The following is a 27,175-nucleotide window of genomic DNA, read 5'->3' as shown; positions in this document are numbered from 1 at the left end:
AAACATTAAAAGGATTTGACAATTAATTTAGGTGAGAAGGAGTAAAGAGTCAAAGATGATTTTAAGCCTATAAAGCTGAATGAACAGGAGGATGGTGATATTATTACGAGAAATGCAGAAGTTAGAGGAAAGGACAATTCTAATGAAAAAGGTAAGTTCTATATTAGACATGTGGGATTTAGGTATCTTAGAGAGTATGAAAATCAAACTATAGTTCTACGGTATCTCAATGTACAGTCAGATTAATTTTCTTCAGTTACCCTGTGTGACCAAACCATCAAGTATAAAGGAATAAGGAGATATTCAGGACATACCAAAGCCTTACTTACAACTTTGACATGTCTCTCATACAGATGTATGCCCATATGAATTTTGCTGATTGTTACATATGGAAAGCAAAATGAAGAATCATAGATTGTTAGAAATGGAAAAGACCTCAGAAATTGTTAAGCCTTGTTTTTATCTATTAAGGCACATGAGGCCCAGAGAAGTTGAGAGAAGCATAAACATGCTAGACTCTTTGACTCATGACTTTACATTGGATTTGAACCAAAGATTTGTCTCTCATGAAATGCTAATGTGCTAGCTCATTTTCTGATAATAAAATGGCATTTCGTCTCTGGCATTAATTAGCAGCATTCAGTTCACTTGTTTCCATTAACTATTCACAAAAGAATTTATTTAAACAATGGGAATTAGGATTTTAAATTCCATTTGTCTAGCGCAGGTAAAATGGCCAATTATATGATGTATGGTTTCCTATTGTTAAATGATGAGAACTAAGGTGCAGAAGGCAAAACATTTTTCATTGTCATCTAATATTTGTGCAGCTGTCACAAGTACTTTGCCAGGCTGCACTCCAGGAGGCAGATGCCCCTGGTAGTCTTCCTAATGCCAGTCTGTTGGCAATAACATGGAAATAACTAGGAAAATTTGAGCTGCTGTTTCTATAGTAACTGTTGCCTCTGTTTCCCCCTTTCACATTCTATTTGGAATGTTCTTCCTGGTCCCAAATTTTGTCTTTACCTAAACATGTTTTTACCTAAACATTACAGAAAAGATGTGACTACAGTGGTAGATGAACTTTGATAATGTTTTCTGTGGAACTGGCTTTGCCTTAAGGAGATTCACAGGGAAGCAAAAATTTGGACCCCATGACATTTCAATGCTAGAGACTCTTATAACAGCATATACCATTTCTAAAGAAAGAATTCCACACCATACAGATGTACCCTGTTCACTACTTTACTAAGTGATCACTTTACTCAGTGACTTATTCAGTGTTTATTTGTGCCATATAGATTCTTCTTAAATATCAGAGTAATTTTTTTCTGTGACAAAAAAGGGTCTTCATTTTTGCTGTTTGCTGATATTATAAGGGATCATGTCTTCAATCAGTTATTAGCCTACTCAATGCCCTTGGTAATAGATCCCTAGCTAGTCTCCTTGATTTCACTCTCTCACCTATCCTCTACACTCTATTCAAAAATAATCTTTATCAAGTATATAGTTGTTTGAATAACCATCAACACTAGCAATGATCTATTTTTTCCTTCCATTCTCTATCTGCTTTCAAAGACCTAGCCTATGAACCCATTCTTTTTACCTATTCTTCTTTAAAAATGTGTCTGTTCATTTTCTTATTCAATTAGCTTTTACTTATTCCTACTATATGCTAGGTATTGTACTAGGTGCTGGGGATACCAAAACAAAGATGAAAATAGTCCCTGTTCTCAAAGAACTTATGTTCTATGGGACAAATATATCAAAATTTTACAAAATAAACTTTTAGTTGGGGTAAGACACTATCAACTGGCAGATAGGGAGGAAACAGATCAAGATAGGCTTCATGTGGATGGTGATACCTAATCTGAAAATTCAAGGAATTCTTATACAATGGAAAATTGAGAAAAAACTATATTTCAGGCATAGAGGATAGCCTATGTGAAGAAATAAAGGCACAAGATGGAATGTCTCGTATGAAGTACAAGAAGTAGCAAGGAGTAGGTCTGTTGTGCTGGAACACAGTATATAAAGAAGAGTAATATGAAACGAGCCTGGAAAGATCAGATGAAGGCAGACTGTGAACGGTTTTAAAAGTCAAGCAGAAGAGGTTTTTGCTTGTTTTTTTGTTATTGTTGCTGTTTTCTTTTTTGTCTGTTTGTTTTGTTGTTACCCTACAGGCAAAAGGGAAGACCTGGAGCTTCTTGGGGAGGGGGGATGAGAATTATGACTGGTCAGAACTACAGTTCCATTCTACTTCTTTCCACCTAAGTGTAACCTAGTAAGAAAGTACCTGACTTTCCCCTATACCATGTAGCCTCTGAAGAACTGTGGAGCAGGGTTAAATTAGAGTAAGTGAAATCAGCTCAACTTCATGACTTTTTTCCAGTGATTCTCAGCAGCCCTGGATCAAGAGAAGAGATTTTAGCTGATGAATTACTCAAAGATGAGAAATATATCTATTGGAAATATGATCAGGTGGACAAGGGGTCTGGGGTATAAAATAGCTAATGAAACATTAAAGTAGCAGAACATGAGCTCGATGCTAAGAATAGAGGAAAATGAATGAAAAATTGGGGGGAAATAGGAAACAGTCAAATCTTTCTACTATAGACAGTAGAAAGTTGAAAAAAATACATCTATTAGGGTAGCTAGAGAATGAGAAAAGTGAAAGAAAAGGATGCTATTATAGAGAATCTGATTTTAAAGTTTTGAATCTTCAAGATGCCTTAATTCCCAGAGTTGGTGAAATATAAAATCTGAACTTGTCTATGTCTGACCAAAATAAAGTAGAGGAGATTACTGTGGTAGGCCGAGGTATCATGGGATCAGGTTGATAGATGAGTTATTAGCACAAATATTGAAATCCTAGAGGATGATCCAGGGTTTAAGACTATTAAAAAAAGTTGAGGAAATAAACTAGAGGTCAGTAGGCAATGGCAATAAAGATGGAGAGAGGATTTGCAAAGGTTAGATAAATCTTGAAGGGTGCTTTAGGTGTGCAGAGGCAGAAGCAACAGAGAGAGAAAACCAGTGTATTTGTAGTCAGAAAATCTGGCTTAAGTTCCTTTGCTGTCATTTAGTATATGTGTGACTTAGGGCAAGTCTTAGTTTCCCCACTTTGCAAATGGGCAATTATCACCTTATAAACTGTGAAGTATCCTATGAGAGGCAATGTGATGGGTAGAGAGCTTGTCTTAGAGCCAAGACTCCTCTGACACATTCTGGTGATTTTGGGAGAATCACTCAGCCTCTCAAAGCTCTAGGCAGCTCTGTAAGACTGTAAGCTTCAGTGAAAATGCCAACGTGCATTGGTCGAGGAAATTTCCTAATCTACAAATGTCCTGTAAAAAAGAAAGTATAGGTCTAATCAATCTCTGTGCTAACGCACTATGCAGGGTGCCCCAAATGTCGGTGCAATTTTAAACTATTAAAGATTAAACCTTCACTTTCATTTGAGACACCCTGTGTAAATGTAATACAAGGTCCATAAGAGCAGATAGTTTTGTTTTCAGTCTGTGCCACTTATCCTTGAACATAGTGCCTTGCACATAAGTGCTTAATAAATGTTTGCTTTTGAACTGAATTGTAATTCTCTAATGTACTCTCTAATTGATCATGCAGTACTGTCAGCTATAACCATCCAGGCTGCTTCCTTATTATCCTACTAGATTTGAAGCTCGAAAAGGCATCTTATTTAAATTTTGTGCCACCTTCTTCCAACTTTCCAAGACGTTGCACAGAGCTCTTCTTTATAAATGGTGGTGGTGGTGGTGGTAGTGCTACTTCCTGATGGAGGGAGATGAGTTTTAGGGCTCTGGGCTGGGGAGAAAAGAAGGATCCAGTCAACCTCTTTCATACTCGTTCATTTAAAGAAGGATGACAAATGTAAAACTCTATGAATGAGTTTCCAGGGAAAATAGAATCTCCATAAGGAAAAGCCCTGATTTTGATCCAACACCTCAGGATAGGCTGAGAAGCTGATCGCTATCAGCTGAGTTATGAAATAAAGCTGCCTGCTATGATTTTTTAATTAAACCATGTGTGAATTATTCAGATAGAATTGTTGAGGATATAGCTAGTCTAAAAAAATGCGAATCTCTGGTACTTCATTTAACTATACAACAGCAAATGTGGTGTGCAGAGGCAAGGAAGCAAGCGATTTACATCTTAAGGAATTTGATCAGGCTTCCAGGACCACAGTAAGTGCTAGGCAATACACATAGTAGTTGAAAGCAAATTTGGCAGAGCACAATAGTTAACACCACGCAGTAGTTAATTATGCAAAGTATTGCATGGCCAAACTAAAAAGCCAAAGAGACTGATAGAAAGAATCACACGTAATCCAAAGGGGGTAGGGGGAAACTGAACCATGTTGCCAAAATCTACAATGCAAACAAAAGCCTAATTTCTCCAGAGGGCCATAGTGATTGTTTTAAAATCTACTCACCAGTTTTGCCTCATTTCCAACAGACAGGTGAGAGTGAAATAGCAGCTTTGCCTGCCACTTCTGTGCTGAAAAAGAAGGGCAAGTGATGCTGCAAGGTATCAAAGAGAAAACAAGCTACACCTTGGCACAAACTTGGGGACATAAAAAGGATACTCATGTTGAGAGTGGAGAACATTATTATAGATCGGGGTCAGCAAACTACAACCTGTAGGCTAAATCTAGACTGCAGTCTGTTTTGATGTGGTCCATTAAAAAATTATTCTTAACTTGCTTGCAGGTCACATAAAAACAGGCAGCAGACTGGACTGGGGCCATGGGCTGCATTTTGTTGACCTTGTTTTTGATAATAATAATAATAATAATTAATAATAACAATTACAATAGCTAATGCTTATATAGTGCTTAATATGTGCCAAGCACTGTGATAGGTATTTTACAATTACAATTTTACAAGAATACAATGATTATTTTACAATCATTATTTCATTGTACTCTCACAACAACCCTGAGAGACGTGTGCTATTATAATCCCTGTTTTACAAATGAGGAAACAGAATCAAACAGAGGTTAAGAGATTTGCCCAGGGTCACAGAGCTAGTAAGTGTCTAAGGTTAGATTTGAACTCAGGTGCCCTATTCCCAACCAATATTTCATCAGGACTTTGACTGTCAAGACACAGAAAGAACCAACAGCCAACCACAACCTAGAATGAGTGAGGAGGGGTGAAGAAGAGAAAGTGAGAAAAAATAAATAGGAGAGTTTTAATGTACAGCAACTCTTGTCCACAGTTGCCTTCCCTGCAAAAATCACCATGTGACTATTTTGTAATCAGTTTTTTATATGGCTATATGGGTGCATGGAGGACAGGGATCATTTCATTTTTTTCTTTGCATTCCCAGAACCTAGCAGAGTGTGAGCACATAGCTCTTACCTGATAAAATGCTTACCAGTTGCTATGTAGATAATAGTGATAGCTTATATAAAGTACTTAAATATTTTCAAAATGCTGTACACACATTATTTCTTCTGATCCTCAAAACAAACTTGTGACATAGGTACTTCACAGCATTTTGTGACAATTTTATAGGTGAGGAGACTGAGCCAGAGCAAAACCTAGTACAGTTTGAAATTTGGCTCTCCAATCAAGTAGTTAATGAAAGACACCTGATCCACTTCCCCATTACTGGAAGGGTTTTGAGTTGCATCCCTGATAGATTTACATAGGGATAGAGGACAGGAACTGTATTGGTATCAAATGTGAATCACCTTAAAGGAAAGGGCATATATGTGTTTGTGTGTGTATACAACTTGTTTTAGAAGGTGTTCAGAAGTATGCAATTACAAAATACACATAAGATATATTTAAATGGTTAGTGTTCCGATATTTTGCCTGAGAAGTCTATGCTTCACAATATCTAGTTTTCTACATTCATTTCCCTTGCAGCATGGATTATAAATTTACATTTGCAATTTAGTTATAAATTTTATATATATGCAAAAATGTACTTTTTCTTCTCAAAATTGCACTTTGCAAACAATTAGATCTTATTCATTTGCTTTAATGGAACTTCTTATAATATTGGTAGGTAGTTACTGATTGCTCAATTGAGGTCATTTCCTTTGAAAAGTAGCACTGAAATAGATCAGGTTATACTTGGAAAATGACCTCTAGAGTAAACATTCTCAAGATGTCTTAATGGAGTATTAAAATGGATATGTTCCAATAAATAATCAAAGTTAACCCAGCCCTCTCTTTTTATAGATGAATAAAGGCAGGCTAAAAATGATTTAACAGCTTTTCCAATTTCACAGAGCTAGTTTGTAACAGAATTATGGCAAGAATTCATGATTTTGGATTTTCTCAGTTTATACCCCAAAAGATAGCCCTTCTTGAAAAAAAAAATTAAAAAAGATCGCCAGCAAGAGAGTTCATTTACTTCTTAATTGCTTTTCTTTGATTCTTCCATTAGAAAAAATCTTGGCTTTCTTTCCTGGTTTTTCATCTTCCTCCATTAATGCTCTATGCTAACAGCTCAGCCTGTTATGGATGTAAACATGGGTTCTTGGAGGCCATGGCAGTATGGAACAAGGTATGGAAAGTTCTGCCAAACTGGAAAAGCATTAAGTTTGGGACAAGTAAGAGATTATTTGTTTGTTGAGAGACTCATTGGCAGTATGATCCAAGGGTGCTGCATTTTGGGCAACTCTTGAAGATTCTCTCCCAACTAACCAAGGGTCACCCCTTGATATGTTAGTGATAAGAATGTCCACTGCAACAAAATTGTAGATCCTTGTGATATTAAAGTTTTTTCTCTTCTCAAATTATAAATTGTTACTTATAAAAACTGTTGTCTGACATTGGGTAATACCACTTATATTTTTTTAAATGATAAAAATAAAATAACTTTCTAGTCCTCAGAACTTCCTTGTCTTTTTCTTCACTGTCCAAAATATAATTATCTTTCACTTTAGGATTTTACAGACTAAGGCATGAAATGTTCCACCTCCTTCTAGAGCTGTTCTTTATGTGATACTTCCAGAGAAATGTAGGTTTCCAGAAATACATTCCTGTAAAACTTCCAAATATTGCCTTGCCTGTATGAGGTCCAATAAGTCTCTGTGGATTGAACTGAAAATTTTTAACCCTAAAATTTAAAACAAAAAATTTCTTTTTCATTTACCTGGTCTTTGAGTTACAAAATAACTGCCTTGGCTATTAAAGTAATTTAATGTGAAGGGGAAATTCTGCCCCACAGTTATAATCTATGGCAATGTTCTCTGTTAAGTTCTATATTTACTATACATCTTTGGACTTTTCAATATTACAATCTACTAAGTAATAAAACCACCACTATTCACATAGTTTACATTTGAACATTTAAAATTTGGCTTATTCGAGTACAATTGTTACAGAGAGAAATACTGGATGAATTTCTGAAGGGAATGATGGACATTTAGATTGTTTTCTATGAGGTCGAAATATTGACTTTCTCTATTCATGGTATTTCATTCTCTCTTTGCAATACAATGTCTCAGAACTTACTTTGAGTAAAGAATAATTATTTGTTTGAGTTTTTTCCTTTATGTGGCTGAGTTTTCAAGTGAATTAAAAGCTGCCCAGTGGGCAATTAAAGAGAAATGGCCTGTGGATGATTAGACAAATAGTTCACAGATGATGCTATGAGTCTTGAAAATAAATTTTGCTAGTAAAAAATGAATAAAGGTTACATCTATTGCCTTTCACATGTGTAATGCTATTTTTCTATTCTTATATTCTTTTAATTTATCATTCTTCAAGGAAAAGAAAATAATGTAGAAAGTTTGTGATTTATATATGTATGATCTCTGTTGAAAGGATTCATAATGGTTTACTCTAGTTACACACAGAAACTATTGTATTTTGTTTAACATTTAATTCATTAGTTAACCATCTTTTTGTAATACAGGTCAAAAAACCCCCACAAAAAGTCCCAAACCCAACAACAATAAAAGACCTCATGTCCAATGCAAGTTGATCACTCGTCATCTAGAATTCTTTGACAAATGTAATTAATATTTAGCATGAAATTTGAAATGAAGTTAAAATTGTCCCAAGGGATGATAGCAATGTGAACTGTTTTATCGCTGTTTTCACTTTTTAATAAGTAATACTTAGGCTGAATTATTCATGCCTGATGATAAATGAGGTGAAAATGGCAAGTTACAGGAAGGGATTAGGCATCTCTGAACAGTTATTTTTATTAAGACCTGACTTCAGGAAGTTTCTTTATAACCTGACACTATCTCCTCTGTGCTTAACTTAACACATTTATATTGCATTTCAATTCAATTTCTTATATCTAAGTAATAGTAATTGCATTTTGATAAAATCCCTATAAATATTCTACAGTTTATTCTACATGTTCTACATATCTATATTGCTACATAATCTACATATCTAAATAATCTACATATTATACAATGTAATCTCATTAAAGGATTGTCATATTTTTTTAAATGAGGCAACATTAAGCATATTGATTTTTAATAGTATATTGAAAAGGAATGTCAATACATGTGGCTATTGAAGGATTACCTCAAGGAAAGGTGTCTAGAAGGTATAAGCAGAGACCATCTAGGAGACTTTTGCAGTACTACAGGTAATAAAAGGCCTCAGCTAGGCTATTAGTCTTCTATGTGAAGAAGGGGTTAGATGTGAGAATGATTGTAGAGACATAGAATTGGCAAAACTTGGCAACTCATTAGACGTATATAGTTAGAAGAAAGAGTCAAAGATGCTCTCGCTGGGAGAAAGGAGAAGAGAAAGGAAGGATGGGGAAAACTATCTCATAAAACCTATCTATCTCCAGAGAGAAAGCTATTTGAATGCTCAAAGCAGCTTGAAACATACTTTTAAAATTATCTTTGTTTTTATTGTTTTTATTTTGTTTGTGTTTTGTTTTGCAACCTGGCTGACATGAAATATACTTGTCAAGACTTCACATATGTAATCAATACCAAATTGTTTGCCTTTTCCACTGGCGGAAGGCTTCAAAGAGAGGAAAATAATTTGTAACTCAAAAATTTTAAAAGTGATTAATAAAAACCTTTTGCATATAATTAGAAAATATTTAAAGAAATATAATATTTTTAAAAAATAGAATAATGGATATAGAGTTGTAAATTAGAAGTTCTCTATGCCAACCCCTTCAGATAATAACTAAGAAAAGTGAGGCCCACAGCAAGAAAGTGTCTTGCTTGAATTCACATAGTTGGTATCAAAGCTGGCATTCAACCTAGGCCCTCTGACTCTAAATCCAGCAGTCTTCCCATTACACCACAGTAAGATAGGCTCCACAGGTAGAAATCCAGAAGATGAAAAGCATGAAGATAGGTACATAAATGGGATGCACCATTTGTGTTTGGGGACTAGAATCATTCTGTTTGACTTAAGGGCAGAATAAATAAATGAGACTGCAATGAATGAAATAAGGTTGTAGATAGCAGAGGGCCTTGAAAATCTTGAAAAAAGAGGGCTTGAACTATTTACTTGGTAGGCTATAGGGAGAAAATGAAGTTATTTGAGTAAAAAAGTGATATGATGAATAAAAGACTGGCTGTAAAATGAGAGAATGAATTGAAAGTACAAAAGGGATAGGGAAATAGGAGCAGATTTAAGATATATTACAAAAGTGGAAATGATAAGAATATTTGCTCACTCGTATATAAGAAATGAGGAAGAAGGACAAATCAAGATTTTTAATTTTAAGAGTATGGTTTAGTACTTGTCTCCCCTTCTACTTCCAATTCATCTCTCATTCAGCAGCTAGTCTAGGACTCAAGGGTTCTTAATCCAAAGTACATGAACATTTAAAAAATAATACGCTTATTTCAATATAATTGTTTTGGTCATAATCCTATGTATTTGATTTTATGAATAGAGACAATGCTGAGAAGAGTCCATAGATTTTACTAGACTTCCAAAGGAGTCTGTTAGGCAAAAATTTAATATTCTCTGATCTAGGTATATTTCTGGTATCTCTGGTAGATCTCAAAAAAGAAGTAGAAGGATCAGATGTCTTCCTTATAGGCAATACAAAAGACTGATGTTTCGATATGTTGAGTTTGAAATGATAATAGAACAGTTGGGTGGGCAGGGCAAGATGGAAGCTCAAATTCTGTCAGGTTCCACTAACTGGAAAGGCTTTGAATAAAAAGCACACACAGACACACAGACACACAGATACACACACGCACACACACACACACACACACACACACACATACACACACACCCCTTGAGTCTTCTCATCCCCAGCTTTTTTCACTTAATGGCTCTTATGACATGATTTCCAGTCCTTTCAGCCTTCCAAATAGTTTTCTGTATTCATTCCAGTTTGACATTTTCTCTCCTAAAATATGGTACCCAGAACTGACTACAAGATTCCAACTATGGCCTGACTAGGGCAGAGTAACCTCCACTTCTATAGATACTATACTTCTCTTAGGTGTAGGAATAGGGATTGGAACTACTGGGGCAAATCAGCGCATACTTTACAACTTATGGCCTCTGGCACTAAGAGATCTAATGATTTTTCCCAGAGATACATAGCAAATATGGGTCTAGAAGAGACAGTTATCGAAGCTAAGTTTTCCTAGCTTCAAGACCAGTTCTTTACTATGCCACATTGCCGTCTATTCATCAGCTTAAAACTGTGTCAGTCTGGCTGCTTTATCACACTGCTGATTCACATTGTTTGCAGTCCACTAAACCCAGGGTTAGCTTCTTGAAAACTTTTTGGATCCTGACTCTGTTATCTAAGTTAGTAGTTAATTAAGTTAGTAGCTGTCTGTTCCTCTCATTTTTGTGCCAACTACAAGTTTAATAAATATCTTGCCTATGCCATTGTCCAAACCATTGGGCATTGATTAACATTAGGGTAATCACAATGAATATAATCCGAACCATTCTGCCCTTGCATTGGTAGATTCAGTCATATAAGACTTCTGTCACATCTTAAGACTATATGAAGCCAGACTTCCTCTTCAAGTATATTCTACACTGGCAATTTGTCATTCTTGATTAAGTAGTCTGTGGATGCTGATAGTTCACAAAATCCTGGGTTGTTGGAAACTGCCAGAAATTTGTGAATATTTTTCCACATCCATGTAGGAAGCAATATATTGTGAAGCATTCTTGCAAGTAATCCCTGGTTCCGCGTGCGTAGGAATTGGCTACGATTTCTTTGGAATTTCAGAAGTAATATATGAATGTGAATTATGTTGTCTAGTTAATTTAGATTTTTTTTGAATAAGACTTTTACCCATTACCAAAAATACCTCAGTTTTTGGTAATCAATAATGATCATTAAGATAACAATAAAAGTAATGTCATTCAAGAAATATGTCAGCTTGTAAGAATTATATAGGCCCGGTAAAAAAACAACCAAATTCAAATGAAATCAATTTGCACTTAACTGAAACTTTCTCCAACTTGTCAAGTTCAGTTAATCAGAACATCAAAAATATATAGTTCATAAAATTATGTTGTGTCAGCATCAGTAACAAATCAGTAAAAATCAGTAAAACTGTCAAGCCTTTACTATGAGAGAAATTTTTTGCCACAAAAACTATTCTGATCTACATCCAACTCTAAAAATTTCCAAATCTCAAGAGAATGACTTAAATTATCATAATCTGGTTTCATAGATTGAGAATTTTAAGTCACAGAGAATTTAAGTGACTTGCTCAAAGTAGCAGATCCTCAACCAGAACTCAGATCTTCTCGCTCCCAGTTCAGAATCTTTCCCTCTTATTAAAAATAAAAATTGCAATTATGAGAAATTTAAAAATTATATGAAATTTTTAGACGTTAATTTTTTTGGTACCTTGACAATACTTTCAAATTATACAAAATCCACCAAAAAGCAGCAAGAATGGAATCAATGAAGTCCTTTCGGTCCAAACCAAATGGCCAATGTGTAATATATGAACTTTTTTGCATAATTCTTTGGCACATACCACTATTTCCAAACTGAAAATTCTTGTTAACCTCTGACAATATTAAAAAAATCATTCAAATTCTCCAATTTAGGCAGCTAACTGGTACAGTAGAGAGGCCTGAGTTCACATCCCTCCCAGACTCTTCTAGCTATGCAAAGCTCAACAAGTCACTTACTTTCTCTCAACCTTAAACTCATTACACATAATGAATTATGGGATCTGGACTGAACCTCTAAGGTCCCCTTAGCTCTAAATCTATGAACCTGTAATACATCCTACTTGCTTCTGGGTGTCCGAGCAAAGTTAGAAGGCTGTTGGGGTGGTGATGGTGGTGGATGACTAGATTACCTTTCCAACACTAACCCACAATGTACAGTACCCAAAACCTTTATTGTAATTTTCTATATCTTCTTAATTTTTGCCAGTATTCCCCCATAGATCCTAAAACCTGGTTGCATGATAATTTTATTGTGATTCTGTAGATATAATGGTAAAAGAAGTAGAGTAACCTAGAAAAAGAACTATTTTCTTAGAGGCATAAGTTTCTCATTCTAATTGTGCCAGTAATGAGGAATGTGACCTTGGACAAGTCCTTTAGGCTAACTATAAAATGAAGAAGTTGGGCTAAATAAGCTTTAGGTGTCCCCCCCCCCCCAAATTGTGAAAGGTAGCTTCCATTTCTATCACAAGTACATAGATCTGAATTCAAAAGAAATTCATATTTATGGGGTTATATCTCAGTTCTTGATATACAATCATACTCCCTTTATTTACTAATACCATGAGAAATATAACCAGCTTGTGTTATTACTAGGCTCTTTTGTACATAAATACCTCACAAATCAATAGATACAACTTTCTTGTCTTCTAGAAGTTAATAGCTTAGTTTGGAGATTTTCTTTATCCCTTTTACCTCCTTTTCCTTTCCCTTGCCGCCTATGTTTTACCGTTCCACTACCAAAGGAAAATAGCAAAGTATTCTCTTTTTTTCCTCACAGCAAAAAATTTAGAGAGGAAGTTGAAACTATACATAAAGTTTACAGAAGTTAAAGTAACTCCTTAAACCAGCTGAACCTAGGCTTGACTGACTGCTTCTTGGTACTTCATGTTTCCATGGTGTTCAGGATATTACATGCAAGACTTCTTTGGATTTTAAGACTAAAGACCTATCCAGATGCATGAATGATATGTGTGTGTGTGTGTGTGTGTGTGTGTTTATGTGTGTATTGCAACAAGTGAAGTATTTCAAACTCATCCTCTTCTAGCTAATTGTTGAAATAGAGGAAATCTGATAGAAAACAAGTACCTCTGCAGTGAAAAGTTTTAGCCTTGATTCTCGCTTCCAGTAATGCACAAAACCTCAAGCCATGCTTTCCTCAAACAACTTGTTCCTGAAAAGCACAGTGTTTTTTCCCATAAATCATCCTACTCTCTTATCCAACACTTATTCTCAGGGACAGCAAAAGTACCCTCTCCAGAAAGGAAAACTAAATTTTAGGTCTCTCATTACATTTCTTTAGGAACAAAGGGTCTATGCTCAGCTGAGCATCCATTTATTTTTAAGCAGTTAGGGAGATATTTCTCTGTGAAAAATAAAGGTTCAGGAGACAATTGAAAGAGGAAATTGTTAGAGTCCAGTTGTATTAATACAATTGGCAGCAGTTGGTCCGGACGGTCTTCCCTTGGCTGCCACATCTAAGACTTGGCTTCTACCTTTTGCATATTTCTGTACAATTTCTAGACCAGACCTTGACCTTAAACTCTCAGGAATCATAAACTGCTCCCAGTCCTTGTGAATATATCAAGATCATAAAACAGTAGAGCAAGATGATTTTAAAATTCCTTGGTAAATATGAAATAGACATCATATATTCATTTGGAAACAATGTATTTTATATTAAGAGGAATTTTAAAAATTTCATGTTTAATTTTATATATATGTATGTGAATATATAAAAAATTATATATATACATATATATTCATGTATCCTCCCTATAAATATAATGAACTTTTAAATCAGAGCACCTTCAAACAGATATTACACTCCTGCCACAAACCACCTACCTCATCATAAAGATGGGGACTATATTAGTGATTTCAGTAGCTTAGGAAATCCTTAATGAAGAAATAAAAGCCTTTTCTGTTACTTAGAGTTTTAGAAATGAAAAATAGGACGATGGATCAAATTAATAGGCCCTTTGATGTTAGTTAACTGACTACTCCTAATTCTTTAAGAGTACCTCTATAACTTGAGGGAGTGATGGAACCTTCCTCTACAACTCAGTATTTGTCTGTGAGAATGGGAGTTGAGATAAGAATCTTCAGAACGTACAACGTGCCTATAGCACTGAGGTTAAGTTACTTATCTAGGATCACAAAACTACTATTTTAAAAAGTGGGACTAACTCAGACTTCCTGGTTTCAGGTGTGACTATTTGTCCAATACACTATGCTTCTCACAATTTCACCGAAGATTCATATCTTTTCCTCTCTAAAAACGCTCACTCCCAAGAAGCAGAATGCTTCTAAGAAGGAAAGATAAGACTCTACTGATTGGATCTTACATAAATTTGTGAGATTTAAACTCTACCAGGCACATACTTCTACATGACAACCTTTTCATTTTTTCCCTACTATCACTCTTAGATATTTCAATATCTACAGTGAAATTTTGTCCTGTAGCTTCTCCAGTTGTGAGCTATTCCATTAAGATGGTCAAAGCTTAGGACCTCCCCTTCACTTGAAACTAATAATTGACATTTAAATAACACTTTTACACTTATGGTTTCACTTGATCCTCACAATAACCTTGTGAATTGGGTGCTATTATAAACCTTACTTTACAAATGAAGAAACTGAGGGTGACAGTTAGGTGACTTACATATATATTATATACAGTAAGTATTTCAGACAAGATTCAATTTCAGTTTTTTCCTAACTCTAAGTATAATTAATTCACTATCAGCTACACCACCTGGATGTCTAGAAGTTTCAAAAGAGGTCCGCATTTTCTTGAAATTCCTCTTCTACTATCTATTAATAAACATTAAAACATACTCTATTGCTCATTTACCCCAATATTTCCAGTAACCTATGTTTTGCCTCAACTACATAGAGACCAGAGTTTAGCTAGAAATAAGCTCAAATATAATTTAAGGCAGAGTGCCAAACCTCTTCCTAAATTTTAGATTTTTTTTCCTTGCTGGGTCTTGGAATGACAGTAATTATGCTCCTAACTTTTCACCATAAAACATCATGGTAGAGAACCTGAGACACCATCATATTAGGCCTAGGCTTAAAATAAACTGATAAGATTAATAGGAAATTGGGCTGGAATTCAGTGATCTTTGCAATCACCGCTTTAAAGCACATTTCTCCCATTCATCTTCTGACTTCTGTCCTCCCTGCCTCCCCCACGCTTATCCACTATTTGTTCTTGAATCTAGTCTTTCTCACATCACATCCTACTTGTGTGTGTATGTGTGTGTGTGTACAGAGGGAGACAAAAAGACAGAAACAGAGAGGGAAAGAGAGAGAGAGAGAGAGAGAGAGAGAGAGAGAGAAGGAGAGAGGGAGGGAGAGAGGGAGAGGGGGAGAGGGAGGGAGAGAGGGGGATGGGGGGGAGAGAGAGAGAGAGAGAGAGAGAGAGAGGGAGAGAGGGAGTGAGGGAGAGAGGGAGGGAGAGGGGGAGAGAGAGGGGGAGAGGGAGGGAGAGAGGGGGATAGAGGGGAGGAGAGAGAGAGGGAGAGAGAGAGGGGGAGGGAGAGAAGGAAGGAGAGAGGGAGAGAGGGAGAGAGGGGGAGAGAGAGGGTGGGAGAGAGAGGGAGAGAGGGGGATGAGGGGAGAGAGAGAGAGAGAGAGAGAGAGAGAGAGAGAGAGAGAGAGAAATTTATAATCCCATCTTCCTCTTCAAGACCCAGCTTAGGTCAAGACCTTAACTCATACTTCATTCACTGTCTTTCTATTCAAAGTGATCTTTTTTCTTCATGATTGCCATAGGACTATTTTTACATGTCTCCTTTAAATTCATTGTTCTCCTTTATATCACAGTTGTTTGCATATGTCTTTTTCATTTATAGTGTAAGCTCCTTGAGAGAAGAATCTAGGTGATGATTAGTCTTTACTGTAGATGAAGGTGTACAGGAATAAGATGTCTTATGTTTTTTAAAAAATAAATTAAACCAGCATTTGAGTGAGTGAGCAAAGTATAATTAAAAGATTGTTTATTTTCAGTCAGGGAGACCTAAGTTCTATGTGACACTAGCTGATAATCTCACTAAACTTCAGTTTCCTCATCTGCAAAATGAGGATCATATTATCAATAGTACCTCCGTTACATGGTTGTTTTAACCACAAAATGAGATGTCTGTAAAGAGCTTTCTAAACCCTAAAGCGCTTTTATATGGATTTGCTGTTAATATGAAGATTGCTATATTTTTTCCCTTCTTGCCTTCTTTCAATAAAAATACAATAAAATTGGTCTCAGATAGTATATAGTCTTTCAGTGATAGAAGTGCCAATTCTTGTCTTTTTTTCCCATTGGTAAATAGAGAGCTCTTATCAGACTAGCACTTCTCAAATGTAACAAAATACATACATGCATATATATGTATACATATATAATATATATATACATATTTAAATAGCTACTTGCATAAGTTCCATTAAACTCAAACTTTAACAATACATACATATCTCTATAGCAGTCCAGAGCCTTCATTAAAGAAAATTTAAAGGCAATTTATTTTGAAATATCTCTTATATTTCCTGACTCATTTGATGTGCCATAAAACCATGTTTATTTGGTACTAACAGTTAACATCAACTCAATTAGAACATTGGCTAGTTCAAAATATAGCTCAATAGTTTAATCTATTCTTATTGACTTAATTTGAAATTTGGGTAGCAGATTTCAAAACATGACCTAGATTCCTAGAATTACTTGTAGTACTGCAAAAGTTTCTAATCAGCTTAAGTGACCAACGATACAGGACCTACACTAATTGCTCATTAAGAGTAGGAAAGGTACAGAGTGTGGTTAGAAACAAAAATGACTGCTATACTTTTTGCTTGCCCTGGCTAATCGGAAAAAAATATTAATTTCTGTTTGGGTGTTGATGGGTTGCAATGTGTTAATGGGAACCAACGAGTTAATGGATTGCCCTACCTATTACTAGTTTAAAAAGTAGCTTCTGGAAACACAATACTTTGCCCTGAAGGAGCAAGTCTAATGGCTAGCTTGTAGGAAGATATTTGGGGCAGCTAGGTCTTCAAATCACATCACAGAGCCCATTCAGTGCTGACCCTGTCAGCTTTGCAGTTAAAAAGAAACTCCTTTCAGTTTGAATTTGCTTTTGGGGGATGGGGGACCTCGTTGTTCTATTATGTTGTTAAAGCAGATCAGTGCACAAATGCCAAAAGATCTAAGATAAGAGATTTTTCAGTAAAAAGCTTTGGAATTCATTCAAGCAATGTTTCAAGAGAAAAGGGCCAGGCTCTCTGGCCTTCAGCATTTGGTGCTAAGGACCCCTGTCTAAATGCACCACACTTTCTTTGGAGATTTGGTGATATCAAGTATAAAAGATAAACTTGTGGCCAATATATTCCCCAAACATACTCTCACTCTTCTTTTTCTGCCTCTTATTTCACGAAATGCCTACCATTGATGTCTAGACTGAGGAAAGGGAGAGGAGGAAGCATTAAGGACACTCCACATAGGAGATATGACAATACAAAAGATTTTTATTTCACTTAATTTTATCTTTTTTCTCTCATAATTTTTAGAACAAATTGGGTAAGTGCAGTCTATTTGAAGGATAGGGAATTGACCTCCCATGTTGTAATCTCTTCTAAATATTAGTGGGTTTTCCTGTTGCAGGAACACTGCCAAAACTATAAACCTGCATCAAAAATGAATGGGTACCATTAAATAATTCAGTCCATTCTTAAACTTCCATGCAATAGAAACAACATGACCTCCTGACTTACATTTAGAAGAAAAGAACACTTCATATCCTCTTCATATTAAGTGAGATCACCCAGGTCTCTATAATTTGGCAAATTCCAACTGTGCACTTGCTATATCCTGTATTCCTACAGTGACACATATAATGAGTCTCCACAGGCAGCAGGTTAGACAGTAGACAACCCTCACCACCTTTATTTCTCTTCTCACTATGCATGGATGGCTTTTATTGGTGGAGGAAAAATCAATAAACAGGAAATGGTATAAAGAAATAAAAGAGCTATTAAATGTCTGTTATAAATGTTGTATTGCTTAATATCTCCCCACTGACAACATATGTGTTCACTGTAAGAAGTAATAAATAACTGGATGTAACCTAAAAATCTTTGTAGTTAAAATAAAATGGTATAGATTTATTTATAGGAGCCTTCTATCACTGATTAACAAATCAAAAGAGGCATTTTCAGTATAATAATGAGGTGGGGGGAGAAATATAAGTTATAATAGTAATAAAAATTTCAGCTCCTTCCTGTCATACATCTAAATACTGTGTTGTGTTGACAGATCTGGGAAATTTTAGTGGCCGGACAAGAAGTGCAGTCTCTGTGAGGGAAGGCCAGGGGGTTGTTCTGATGTGTTCCCCTCCGCCTCATTCACCAGGTACAGTAGGATTCCCATTGTGGATTGCTTCTTTTTCTTTGACTATATGTTCATTTGTTTGAATGGTGTCATGTATTGACTGTGAAACATCCCAAATGAAATGTCTATATTGCACTTGATATGTCTGTGAGTACCAGAGGAGTAATTAAAGATCATTCATTCTAAGTGCCATTAAGTGGAAGACTGAGTTGCTATGATAAGACTGTTTTATTGCTACTCTGTTGACCGTCATGGTTGTGTCTGCCTGTCACCAGTGAGTAATATATTGCCTGAAGCTCAAGGAAGGAGATAAGTCGAGAGAGAATAGAAACTTTTAAAAACTTCTTTGTGGTGTTAGCACTGGGCCCCATGCTTACTGAAAATCAAATGTGCATCCTCTTTCAAGAGATAAGCTAGACTCTTGTTTGTAGCGTTCTTTACTGCACTGTAACCAAGACAAGTAAAAAAACGAATTTTAAGTTTCCAAATAAAGTCATAGAACACAAAGTACCCCGCATAACTTTTTAGATACTTGAACTTTTGCTTATTAAACTCATGATGAGGGATATAAGTGATTTTTAATGGATTTGGTTGTAGACTAGTACACTGTTTTCACATTAAGCATATATATTTTTGGCGATCTATGGCTGGTCACGCTCTTTCTTAGGCTTGATGAGTTACGCCATGTTCAGGTAAATTAAAATAGCACTTCTTGTTTCACAGGGGTTTGGACAAAGCAGGGAATCAAAGATCTATAAGCTCTAAAACCTATGAACTTATGATTGATCAGTTTCTAATGAAGAAGTTAATAAAATATACTAGAGACAAAAAAATGGAAGAACTCATTTTCCATGTACCCTGGTCACTTTTTCTTTAATAATTAGTAAAAAAGACAAAAGTGTTTTTAAGCTATGTTGGCCATGCAGTAGAGGAGCATAACTCTGGGGTAATTTTTTTTTTAAATCAGGAATAACAAGTTATACAAAGGTATATCTTTAAAATCTCCTTCCCTTTGATATTGGGCCTTTTCCAGATTCACCTTTCAGTTTTTGTCAACTTCATTAACTCATATTTAAAAATGAGATATTGTGAAAGTAACCATGTAATCAGTCAATAAACGTTCAGTAAACACTCACTGGGTTCCAGAAACTGTGCTAACTTATGGGGATATTGTGTTCGTCCTTTGTTTCCTAGGGAAGACCATGGCACTGGAGAAATGAGAACATGACTTGCACTTGACTTTTTTTTGAGTGAGGGAGGGCTGGATATAAATGCAAAACAAAGATGATCACTGCCCTTAAGAAGCTCACAGACTAAGGAAGGAAGACAGCACACAAAAAGAAAAGCAGAACAGGGAGTAGATGGGCATGAACATGATGGAGTCCAGTATAAAAGACAATAGCCAGGTAGAAAAATAAAGAGATGCCTGGCCCAGGATTCCATTTTGCACAGAGGCTCTGGAAGGAGTTCTTTGCTCCAATCAGAGGGGCAGAAGGTACTTAGGGCACCACTGAGATATGAGGACAAGGCTGAGACAATCTCAACGATGATGCTTCCTGATAATGAGGTCCTAGGAGACATGATCTTGACAGAGTCCAGTCCAAAGAAGGGTAACCAGATAGGAAATAAAGAGATACCTAGCCTGGGAGCCCTCTCCAAATGGCAATTACTGTATGAGTGAGAGGCAAATTTTCTCTGCTGAGATACTACAGACTTATAATTGTGTTTAACATTTTGGGAATGTTGAAGTGTGAGTATAGTATTAGTGGAGGGTGAAGGGTTGGGGGGGTGGGTTGGAGTTTCAAGTGAACCTTCTTGGCCTTATCCTACATTAAATGTGCCAGGAAGGAGAGAATAGTTCTAAATTATATGTTCAAATTTTAAAATGTTTTTAAAGTCTTTGTTTAACATTAATAAAGGAATAACATTTTTTTTTTGCAAAAAATGAGTATTCATATAGTTTTGCTCCCATGATAGCAATAACTTAAAAGGTCTAGAGTCCTATGGTATCCTATTCAGGGTGTTCCAAAAATCTTAATTCAATTTAAATGTTTAATAGATTAAAACTGCACTAAGACCTTTCAGATGCCCTTTGCTAATTAAGAAATGACTACTGTCTTAGTTTGGATTTTTACAAAATTCAAATTACATTTAAGAATTCTTATGAATGAATTTGTTTTTGATGAAACTGGATTCAAACTGTGGCCATGTCTCTTGTGTGACTTTGGGCAAGCTATTGAACATCTCTGGACCTCTGTTTCCTCATCCATAAAATGAACTAAATAACCTCTATGGTCCTCTTTGCTTTGTATTTACAGTCCTAGGAGGTTATTTTCTTCAGTTTTAAGGATATCTATTATATCTATGATATCCCAGTACCATATTTACTGAACAGAAATACATACCTAAGGGAAAGGGGGGAAGGGGAAGGTAAGCCAATACTCTAGGATACTTTGTGATCCACTAACACTATTGTGGGCTATGGAAAGTATTATTCTCATCTTGTGTACAATTAACTTCAATTTGTCCATTTTTATCCATTATGTCTTTTGCCAGAGAAAATTGACTCCATGTAGAAATGACATCTACTTCCATCATATTAACTGCTTAGCAGGAAATTAGATGCAAGTGGACTTTAGGAGCTGTGAATTAGTATATTTGAGAATTGTTGTGAGGGATGAAGGCAAGAGGAGCAAAAATCCCTTTCTCATTAGTTTGGCATGGGAAAGTCAATCACAAGGGAAAGTTATTGCGGAGATAAACTCTGGGCCATATTTACTTTGAAATCAGGATAAGAAAGCAAATGAGTAGAAACATTGTAATGATTAGTTTGAGAAAGAATACAAGAGAAAACTGGAAGCATATTTTTTACTTTTCACAAACAGAAACATTGTTGATCACAGGCTGTCAAGTAAACATTTCTGAAACAATCACAAAATAGAAATGGTCCATGAAGGATGCACTAACAGTCAAAATTCGGACGCTAGGATATTGGTAGCAAACTTCAGCAATTATTTTTATCATTAGTCACCATATGAAGTACATAGAACACACACAGTCATATGGAAGAAATAAAAATATGACTTTCTCAAATTTATATTTCAAAATGTTCTGGTAGATTAGCAAGCTGAAAATTGAGAAAATATCTTCCCTAGAGAAAAAACTTTAAGTAGTGCCAGAAGAAATCAGCAGTTTGAAACAATTTGTGCTGCATTCTAAAAAGACTGCTCCTTACAAATGACTTGACCTTAACTGGCTACTACATTTATCTGTCTACTTTTTGAAAACAATTTTTCATATATACCACCCTGGGTTTTTAAGATAGCCCTTGTTCAATATATTCTTATATTCTAAATAGTCTTCTTTTTAAAGATTAAGCTTCAATATGTTTATAGATAAGGCAGTTAGGTGATGCAGTTGTTAGAGCACAAGGCCTGGAGTCAAGAAGACTTGAGTTCAAATTTAGTCTCAGATACTTACTAGTTATATAATCCAATTTGCCTCAGTTTTCTCATCTGTAAAATGAACTGAAGAAGGAAATGACAAACCACTCAAGTATCTTTACCAAGAAATCCCAAAATGATGTAATGAAGAATTGGATGTGACTGAAATAACTGAACAATAAACAAAATGCTAAAAGTGACTTTTCTACAGAAATCTTTTAGTAACAATATGTGTACATTCCTCAAATATTACCTACAAATAAAAATTCCGTAAATTAAGCCATAAGTTCATATTGATTCTAATTATATACTGGAAGATGTAATTTTAAAGACCAGTTCCAACTTCATGATGACAATAAACTCTGACAATGCTGAATGACAATGACATTGGTCATGGCAGGGGAAATGTGGTCCAAATAAGGTTTTCATTTCTGTCCATCTCTTTAAAGTACTAGAGTGGATGCCACATATTGGAGTCCCTTAGGAACTTGATTGACTTGATTCTATTGCCTTACTTAGTCAATTTAAAAAGAATCTCACAAATCCATCCAATAAAAGCTTCTTCTGCCTCACATCGATGTGACTACTGTGAATAGAGGCTTCTGATTGCCTTTTTCAATTATCCTTTGTTAAATTGTCCTATATTACAAATATTACTTGTAACTTCTGGGGCTTTCTCCTTGATTTCTTGGGACTCCAAGTCTCAGGAAGCTTTGAGTCTAAACAGGCATTGATTGTATGTACAGTCTGTGTTTCATGGAAACAAATTAGACATTAGTATCTTTATTGGGAAAGTTCCTAATATGGGAAGAAGTACTCTAAGTAATCCTTCCAGAAATGGATTAAGAAGCTGTGATGGCGCTCATTCAGTAAGGAATCATTGTAGAAAGTTATCAAAGATCTGTAAGCTTTCATAAAGTTTTGCTTTCCCATAAAATATCCACTTACAGAAAGATGGGTTGCCCAGAACCCTCTAAGTTTTATAGCAAAATGTGTGACCTAGTGACAGCCTCTGAATCATGATTCTTTGTGGTTTTTTTACATGAAATAATATAAAATGCTTTTGTTCTTTTTATATTGATTCACCAAAGTAACTGATTCTATTATCTTATGTTTCTATTACAAAAATCCCTATATTTCTTTTGTTTTCTCTTATAACTGCAGCACGGTATGAAGAACTACCTTTCTAAGGTCTACCCTCTTTTTCTCTGACAGATATCTAATTGTGTCTCTCCTATCTGAATTAGAGGCAAACTTACAATGACATCAATAGGATGTTAGAGATTGTAGGAAACATTTTATAACTGAGTCATGAGGAGTCATAAACAGAATTTTTGTCTTTTCTCATAAACTGTGCTAATTTGTGTGATTTTTAATGAGGAAGATATACTGCATTTTTATTCTAAAGGGAGACCTGGAAGAAACATATTAATTTTCCATTTACATTGAGGGCATCAGAACTGGTATTAGATTTAAATAATTGCTTAATTTTCAGGCCAAATGAGGATAATCAGATACAAATTCAATCCTGTATCAAGGGTGAAGGATGAATAACACTTATTTCAGTTCCTTAATTTACTTTTTGAGTTGGTCATATTGCCCCGGGCAAATTCAGTCCATTGTCTGTTCAGCTTTCTTCTTTTCTCCTTCACAATCTCTGCTATTGCCTCCAAGTACTTAAAGAATCCAAGCTATCCTTCACTGATTGTATAGTCCCCAAATACCTTGCTTCTTGATTCATAATTTTTTATTTTGCCTTCCTCCAAGACAAATTGGCCCATCTTAACTTTATCCCTTTAAAAGCTATATAAATTGCTATCATTCTGGTAGCTTGGGTAAATTTTTCTTCTATCTTCCTGCTCAGATCACTTTAGTAATTGAATATATCCTTTTCTTTCCTCTTTATTCCTGTAATGCACTTTCCTTTCATATTCAGTCATATAGAATCACAGAATTTGAAAACTGAAAGGGACATCAGCAGCCAACCAGTCCAACTTAAGCCCAAAGGGAATCACCCTATATAACATACCTAATTGATCAAACAGCATCATCTTGAAGACTTCCAATGAGGAAGAGTCTATTCACTACCTCATGAGGTCACTCCTTCTACTTTTGGACCTGCAATTTTAGAATTTTTAGATTCCTTCAGGGGCCAATTAAAATGCAGCCCCCTACCAAAAAGCCTTTTCTGATCTGTTCCTCAGCTATTAATGCCTCCTCTCTAAAACTAACTCCCATTTGCTTTATATCATTTTATGTGAATTTAAATGTATACACATTGTTCTCCTGTTAGAATGTAATGTCTTGGAAGGAAGAGATTATTTTATTTTTATCTATATATTCTTCATACTTAGTAAATTACATGGCACATAATAGGGACCTAATAAATGCTTGTATTTGATTCATCTTACCCTCTCAACTTACATATTTCATACTTAATTGATAGAAATAATAAGATTTTACCCTAATACAAAAGTTTCACTATCAAATTAAATGTTTGTGTAATTAAAAGATGTTTATTTTTAGGTGGAATAATATCCATATTACTGAAAAATATGTTCTTATTCATCAGTAAAGTGAAAGTGTTAAACTGGTTAATTTTGACAATCTCTACTAGCCTTCATATTTGATAATGCTAGCATAGTTTCAATTCTGTACATTTTATTTCTGAACATTCTTACTTTAGACCTATTTATTATTTGGGTTAATGAATATTTTAAAGTTAAAAAAGGTGACAAATCAAGCTAAAGAACTGCAATTTGATTGCAAAATAAGTAATCAAAATACCCAGAAAAAACAAAGCTTTATATAAACTTTGCATTTTAGAGGGTGGCATAATAATAATAACCACAACACACTCCTATCTGGTGCTGCTATGCGTAAAAAAAGTTTACCTCAAAACAACCTTATGGCAAGAATATAACTATTAATATCTCCTTTCTATAGCTGCAGAAACAGTCTCAGAGAGTTCAGTGACTTGTCCAGGAGTGCGCAGCAATCACTGTCAGATTTCTTAACTTTAAATTCAGAGCTCTTTTGACTACATCACACCAAATGTTAATCTTACTTTTTTGTTATTTTCAGTTTCCTACAGTTACTTCCATAAGCCTTAGATTTTCTCTCCCTTCCCTTTCCTCTCCCTCCCCAAGACAGGATACAATCTTCTATGGGTTCTAGACATACATTCTTATTAAACATATTTGCACATTAGTCATGTTGCATAGAAGAATTAAAATAAATGGGAGAAACCATGAGAAAAGCCAAAACAAAACAAAACATAACACAAGAGAAAATAATTCTGCTTCATTCTGTGTTTCAATTCCATAGTTCTTTCTATGGATGTGGGTGGCATTTTGCCTCGAGTCCGTTGGGAATGTTTTAAGTCCTTGCATTATTGTGAAGGACTAAGTGTACCAGAAAAATTCCTGGCACACTGTAGTTGTTACTGTGTACAGTGTTCTCCTGGTTCTGCTCATTTCACATAGCACCAGTTCATATAAGTCCCTCCAAGCCTCTCTGAAGTCTTCCTGTTCATCATTTCTTATAATACAATAATATTCCACTACATTCATATACTACAACTTGTCCAGTCATTCCCCAATTGATGGACATCCCCTCAATTTGCAGTTCTTGGCCATGACAAAGAAGGTTACTATAATATTTTTGTACACGTAGGACCCTTTCCCATTTTTATGATTTCTTTGGGATCGCCTATAAGAGATATTGCTGGGTCAAAGGGTATGCACATTTTTGTAGCCCTTTGGGCATAGTTCCAAATTGCTCTCCAGAATGGTTGGATTAGCTCAGAGCTCTACCAACAATGAATTAGTGTTCCAACTCTCCCACATCTTCTCCAGCATTTATCATCTTCCTGTTTTGTCATGTTAGCCAATCTGATAGGTGTGATGTGGTACCTCAGAATTCTTTTGATTCGCATCTCATCAATAGTAATTTAGAGCATTTTTTCATATGACTATAGATAGCTTTAATTTCTTCCTCTGAAAACTGCCTATTCATATCCTTTGACTATTTATCAGTTGTGGATATCTTACTCTTTCTTAAACAAAGAATGCATCATGATTTGATTAAGATTTCTTATTAATCAAGTAAAGTCTTACTTTTTGAGTCTGCCACCAATAACTTTCTCAGACCTTTTTATAACTTCGCTGTTGAAAGAAATGCCAAGAAATCTACTTGATAAACTAATAATTTTCCTGGCTTTTTGTCTATGTGTTTTTTTTAATGGCATATGATCATATCCACAGAATATCAGAATCTAGGCCATAATAATAGTAAAGTTGTCCTAAGTATTTTATGGTGCTATTACTAAGTGCCTGATTCTCCTTCTTTGATGCTTCTCTGTATCCTGAAATTGGGCCATCTCTGATCACATTCAACACAATTTTTCTCAATTCTTCATTTACTATCCTTCAGTGGTGGTAGTATAGAATAATGTTTATCAATTCATACATTCTCAGAGTTTGAAATAAAACACAAAAAATGGTCAAAAGCTCCATTTTCTCATTTCCTCAAGTGATGTATGAAACATACTTTTCTTTGAAAAAAGCAAAAGCTGGAGATTGACAGAATTGCTAAATCCCATTGTTTACTTCCCAAGAGGTCAATAACAATCACTGTCAGCAACATATGTAAATGAAAAAATCTTGATTGGCTACTGAGGTTGTTATTCATCTACCAGAAAATGAATATTTTTTTCTTTCTTAGATGGTTAAGCACATCTGCTCTAAATGAGTTTGGTTGCCAAGAAACAGCTCTTTGTACTTTTGAAATTCAGGGTTATACTTGCGAAGGAGAGATTTGCAAAAATGAATAGCAAAAGGATTCAGAATATCTGTTACAATATACAGATTGGTTTGGGAGTTTTGGAGAGTATCATTATGGATAGTCTTTTCAACAAAGAAGTCAGTACCTATTGACTTTTATTTTTCATATATTAGCATCAAGGAAGAAAATAGTCTACACCTAAATACCTCCCCTCAGCATACAAAAAAAGTGAATTGTAAGATATTAATTTAAAACTGAATTCCAATTTTTAAAAAAAATCTGTTAAAAACCAATTATTAGTTGTGTGGCATAATGGAGTTCTATAGCAAATATGTCATAAAATTTGGGATAATCTATTTCTCTACTTGTATTATTGACCATTAAAATTAATTATTGAAAAGTAAAAT

At 35.1% G+C, this 27,175-nt stretch overlaps 1 protein-coding gene across 3 annotated transcripts in view; it reads left to right on the top strand.

Annotated features, from left to right (window-relative positions):
• Positions 1-27,175, top strand: part of CNTN5 (contactin 5) — a 1,560,624-nt gene that overhangs the window by 1,063,126 nt on the left and 470,323 nt on the right. For all 3 annotated transcript variants that reach the window (XM_072611297.1, XM_072611298.1, XM_072611299.1), the window contains exon 7: positions 18,466-18,561. In XM_072611297.1, coding sequence (XP_072467398.1) covers positions 18,466-18,561 — 96 coding nt within the window. The remainder of the gene's footprint in view (positions 1-18,465; positions 18,562-27,175) is intronic.

This window comes from Notamacropus eugenii, chromosome 5, assembly GCF_028372415.1.
Source record: "Notamacropus eugenii isolate mMacEug1 chromosome 5, mMacEug1.pri_v2, whole genome shotgun sequence".
Lineage (NCBI taxonomy): Eukaryota > Metazoa > Chordata > Mammalia > Diprotodontia > Macropodidae > Notamacropus > Notamacropus eugenii.
The sequence above is the reverse complement of the archived record's forward strand: the minus strand, read 5'-3'. Positions and strand labels throughout refer to the sequence as shown.